Source organism: Blastocystis sp. subtype 4 (genome assembly GCF_000743755.1).
Source record: "Blastocystis sp. subtype 4 strain WR1 chromosome Unknown seqid_0034, whole genome shotgun sequence".
Taxonomy (NCBI): Eukaryota; class Bigyra; order Opalinata; family Blastocystidae; genus Blastocystis; species Blastocystis sp. subtype 4.
The window spans coordinates 48,866-54,865 of NW_014569513.1; the positions used below are offsets into that span (position 1 = coordinate 48,866).

The window sequence follows — 6,000 nt, forward strand, 5'->3', positions numbered from 1 at the left end:
TTTGTGATGTAGTTCTCAATCATACGACTTTTGTTCCATTGACAGTAGGAATGATTATGTCCTTCAGCTTTAGACACAATCCATCACCATTCACAATGTACTCACACACACCACAACAGTCCTCGATGCTATTAACGGTTCACCGATTTATTCCATCATCCCGACTCTCTTTGTATTCTCGAATAATCTCTTTTACATGTAGAGCGATGCCCCTTATGATTACCATGAAGTAGTTGAGCATCCCCTATCCGAAGGCCCTGAGTCTCTTCATGCCTATTCTTTGATGGATGCTGCTTCTTCTGTTCGATGTGTCTTCATCAATACAAATGGTCATATTTGCGACTCGTGTGATCCAATCGATGATACGCAATTCTATTTGGTTACTACGATGCTAGGACTATCGGATTCATTCCATCTCTGTGGTATTTCTTTTGAGGTTGATGAGAATATGTTCATTGAATGCAGAGTGGATTGTCAGGAGCAAGACATCGAGCAGTTGAATGTGATGGACTTGCATTCGGTTGTGTTTCACTGTTTGTTATGTTGGCATGAACTAATGCAAAGATTCATTATCGAGTGGAGAGTGCCTTTATGAGTTGTTGACCTTGATGAACAATAACAACTCAACAGAGCTCCAACAACTCAATATCTGTCAGAAGTTTATTCAGCGTATTGTCTTTTCGGGTAACATGCAAGTTTGATCATGTCCCTAGATTCTATTCAGGATGTCGAGGGAGTTGTGCAAGACCCACTTCTGACTCAACAAGACTACGTATTCAGTTTTTCTGAGTTACGCATTCCGTTTTCATTTATTCAGAACTCGTTCCAGATTGTTTCAGTTCTCTACACAATCAATCATTACTGTGACGATCTAAGTATTGTCTTTGATGGTAAATGATGGAGTGCAATGTGAAGAATAGTGAATGATACTCTGTTGGCCCCGTGGAATGAGCTCATTCATCACCTTTCACAATATAATCTCCATATGCACACATTTATTCGTGATACACCACTTAATGCATTTTCGTCTCCAGTATCTCCTACAATCAATCGAGACACCCTCGTAGGACTGATGCATCAACTCTCAGCATCCCTCCAAGGTGCATCGGCTGGAGATACAATTGATACAGAATCTCCTCGACCCACTGAACCACTGCTGTTGCTGAAGTCCATGTGTGATAGCATTAACAGCCAGCTGAACAGCACTATGACGATCAAGGATGCAAATGTGCAATCGGATGTGGAGTCGTTCCGATGTTGGTCTCAGAAGGTGTGATAATTCGTAGGGACTCAGCGAGGAGGATCTGGATGGGACATTTTCCTTCAGAAGCTGAAGAATGGTGAGATGAGCACAATTCATCATCTGATGCTGTCTTGTAGGATTATAGATTGAAATATGATTGAAGCTAATAATTTGACACAATCACAGCGACTGGCGTGCTTTTCGTATTTGAAGCATCAGAATCTGCCATATCTCTCGTCTCTAACTTTGTACCATGACAATTATTCGTTATTCTTCTGTCAGATTCTATTATCGAATGAATTTGAGATTCATTTTATTCGTGTTCAGGGTACGAATGAATGAGATGGATGATACAAGATTCGATTCTGGATGTTGATGATGTGAAGGCGATTATGGAGTATATGATGCGACCCGACTCCCCATTACGTGTGTTATGGATGGATTGTGGGAATAGGAGGTGAATCTGATGCATAGCGATTCCTCTTAATCGGATGATCGATTTGGAGTTATTCAGTGAAGCTGTGAAGAAGTCAAAGTTGAAGTGGATTCGATTAAAGAGTAGATATTTAATTAACTGTGAGATTGTAGATTGTGGTATTGAGAAGAACATAACATTACAATGGAGTACTCATGTTGTCACTTTCTATGTTTGTTTCAATCTCTGTATGCTTTATCTCTCTACAATCCGAGAGGTAAAAACTGTCGAACGAACGTATTAAATCTATCCGCAGTCATGAACTTTCCATTCCAACTATTTCGGCGCCACCTGGATAAGGCGGATATCAATACCTTGATGAAAATCAAGGTATTCCTGTTTGATTGCGATGGAGTCCTTTGGAAAGGTGCAAAACCTATATCTGGAGCTGTTGAAACTGTAAAATACTTGAAGGATAAAGGGAAAAGCGTATTCTATTGCGTAAGCGGTTGTGTCTTGCTTTCCCATATAGACAAACAGTTCTGCAAGAAGCAGAAAAAGTACTGTGGAAAAATTGAAGAGCTATGGAATATCGTCAACAGTTGACGAGATTATCACGTATATATCAGTTTTCTTTTTTATTCACTAGATCCTCTTATGCAACAGCTCAATATTTGAAGGAGCATGCCAAAGGAGGAGAAGCATATGTAATTGGTGAACAAGGCATTTATGATGAATTGAATGAGGTGGGAATTCGGTGTCATGGTAAGGAAGACGAACCAAACGATCTTTCATCGCTCCCTAAACTCAATCCTGCGATCACTTCTGTAGTCGTTGGTTTAGATTCAAATGTGAATTATCTCAAATTGAGCCGTGCAGCAGCCTATATCCGAGACCGGAATTGTTCGTTTATTGCTACAAATACAGATCCTTCCGATCCAACAGAGGATGGTTTAGTGGTGGGTGCAGCAGGTATGTACTCGATATGCTTCTAATATAGGCTCTATGGTAAGTGCAGTTAGTGCTATTTGTGGTAAGGGACCTGATGTTGTATTGGGTAAACCAAACCGCGGTTTTGTGGATATTATTCGTAAACGCCTTCCAGAGTTGGACCCTTGGGATATCCTAATGGTAGGAGATCGACTTGATACTGATATTGCGCTAGCTCGTCAAGTAGTGTTGTTGTTCTTCTAATTATGTAGAATGGACTAAAGTCCTTGTGTGTTTTAACGGGAATTACACAAGAGACAGACATAGCAAAGTGCAGCGAAGCAATGGCTCCATTGTTCTACACAGACTCATTAGCAGATATCAGAGACATTTTGGTATTTGGAGAGGACATGACAAATGAAGATGAGGAGAAACAGGCGATGGCGGAATTGGAGAGACTGAAGCAAGAACGAAGGGAGATGAGACGGAAACAACGCGAAGAAAGAAAGCGAAAGAAGGAGGAGTTGGATAAGGATATCGCAGAAGGGAAAAAGATGATGCAGGAGGAGTTGGAGAAGATGGAGAAGGAGGAGAAACAGAAGGAGTTGGAGAAGATGGAGAAGGAGGAGAAACAGAAGGAGTTGGAGAAGGCAGAGGAGAAGCAGGAGAAAATAGAGGAGAAAACGGAAAAAGGGAGCACGAAAGTTTGAGCGAGGAATTGAAGACATGATCACTTTATTCTCGAAGTTGTTTGTGAAGTACATTTTATGCAGCAAATCCAATTAGCGAAACAACAGCCCTTAACAGTACTAGTTGCGAAAAATGATGCGCATCAAATGGTTTATTGTCTCTATTGAGTAGAATAATGCAATTCACAAAAGTAGTAAATAACTAACAAGAGAATACTACAGACAATGTGAAACGAGCAGTGTAAATACACTACGCACACCATAATCATGATTGAAAGGAGCAGAACTCAGGAATCAGAATACGTAATGATAACTTCAAGGACAAACTATCATGCAATTCTTGATAATCAAGACATGACACCACTATTCTTGTCTATCTTGTCCAATAAAAGGAGCAATAATACCTCAATATGATTGGACAAAGTGTCATGCATTAGATGTACAATTCCAGAAACCAAATGACGTTATATTTGTAGTTATGAAAATGAATTGATTGCATAAGAGTCCCTAGCTACTCTATTTTGTATTATTAACTAAACCAACAATCAAAGTCAAATAGATTCAACAGTTGTCTGCAATATATAATTTAAAGAATTATCTAATTAATGAACTACAGTATAGTACCTTCTGAAACTTGAACAACGAATTCATGTCAGTATACCTCAGATGGTTTACGTACTTTGGACATCTCAATGATGCTAGACACAAAACAGTAAGAACAGTTAGGAATCAATGTCATGCTTATTCATCAAATCACTGGTAATGCATTCTAATAGAACTCGATTCTAATAGTCATTGCCCTCAAGATTCCATATATTTTTTATGAAATGAATCGTTTTGCATTGTTGCTTACTATTGGTATCATGTAATAATACACAATTTACCTATAGCTATATTCGCTTCTGCTCTTGATTGTCCTTCTAACCAGGTCTATACAAAGATTACCAAGAAGACAGGATATTACGCAAATGAAGAATCGTTTACGATCTATTCTGGTTCAACTATTGTTTATTCCTCTCCTTCACTAACTGATAGTCAAGAAAGAGTGATTGAGGTGTGTCTGTCCGGTTCTACAAACCATCAGTACACTCTGGAGATGTCCGATGGTTATGGTGATTCTTGGTCTAATGGCGCTTGGATCAAGTTCGAGAGTATCAATGGAAATGTGATATACAAGGCAATGATGACTGAAGGGAGAACCCAAACAGAGCCTTTGTCTTTGTATTCTCCCATCAACAAGAATGAGGTATGGAAATACACCGCTAATGCCCCTACAGACTGGAAAGCGATAAACTATGTGGATTCTACTTGGACTAACTACGAAGCAGGTGGTGAAGCAGTAACTGGACAAGGAGTTCAATACTTCCGTAGACAGTTCACAGGAATTGACAATATGGCTGCTTTTGAATTGCAACTGAACTATCGCTATGGAGTTGTTGCATACATTAATGGTGCTGAAGTGTATCGAGATAACATGGCTGATGGAACTCCATCGAGTAGTACTCCAGCTACAGGAAGCTATACAACTTGTGACTGCATCGAGTGTTTTGGCTGTTGAAGTCCATCCAGTGGATCTTACAACTACTGCATTCATTCAATTCAATGGATTCCTCTCACTCATGGCTGGTTTGAGTTCAACAAACAAGTGCTTTGTCGTTCCAAATGAACTGACTGTTTCAACAACTGGATTCACAAGTCAAGATAACGCTATATCATATACGAGAAGTTCTTCAGCCTACCTCTTTTCTCCTCCTGGTTCACTCACTTTTGAGATTTCAGGGTCCATTCCTCAAATCAATTCTTTCCGTGTGTGGCCTTATACAAGTCCCACCTTAAGTCCTAGAATGTTTTCAATTGAAGGTGCCATGTCAACAACATCTAGTTGGCAGACTGTTCTCTCAATTTCTGAACAAACTTATGAATCAAGTACATGGGCTCAATGGGATTTAGTGAGTGTACTTCCCAAGTATCCTTTGATTCGATTCAATGCTCAATCATCGCAGTCTGGAAGTGTGTATGTTTATGAGCTGCAATTCCTTGTTTGTAATCGTGCTCCTCCTACCAGTATATCCTATCCTCAAAATCAGTATTCTTTCTACAGTACTTATGAACAAGTGAATATTGCACCAACAATGCATGGTTACAGTGGCTGTACTATCTCTCCTGCACTTCCTTCTGGTGTGACAATGGATGCCAATACCTGTATCATTTCTGGAGTTTCAACTGTTGCCTCTCCATCGACATCCTATCAGATTACATCAACAATGGGAACAACCTCACTTCAGACTTCAATCAGTATTGCATTCATTGAATGTACTGGAGCATTTTATAAGATTGTTCGAACTTACGAAAGTAGTCCTCAGAATGAGTATTTCAGAATTCGTGATTCATCCAATGATAACATTGTATATGAGGTTCAATCTGGTCATACTCATCCTGCTAATCTTGATTGGGAAATGTATTTGTGTATTACTGTTGAGCGATTCGATGTCACCTTCTATTCCACATCAACTGCTTGGATGTCTAGTTCATATTATTACATGTATGCTATGTTGCCTGATGGTGAACAGGAGATGGTAGTGAAGGGTCGATATGACAACTATCAGAATAGTATAAGCAATGTGTATGTTCGTCGTCCTTCTATCAATCATTCAGAAGAATGGTATTATAAGATGGGTGAAGTGCCTACCAATTGGTTTGGTGATGATACATCAGGTTGGTCT

General features: G+C 39.5%; 1 protein-coding gene across 1 annotated transcript; it reads left to right on the forward strand.

Moving 5' to 3' along the window:
• Nucleotides 1-1,976: 1,976 nt before the first annotated feature.
• Nucleotides 1,977-3,298, forward strand: JH06_0728 (2-phosphoglycolate phosphatase; the record flags this gene model as incomplete). The annotated part of the gene is made up of 5 exons (XM_014673624.1): nucleotides 1,977-2,159; nucleotides 2,191-2,276; nucleotides 2,308-2,630; nucleotides 2,659-2,831; nucleotides 2,861-3,298. 5 exons carry the CDS (start codon nucleotides 1,977-1,979, stop codon nucleotides 3,296-3,298), a joined length of 1,203 nt encoding a protein of 400 aa, XP_014529110.1.
• Nucleotides 3,299-6,000: the final 2,702 nt, after the last annotated feature.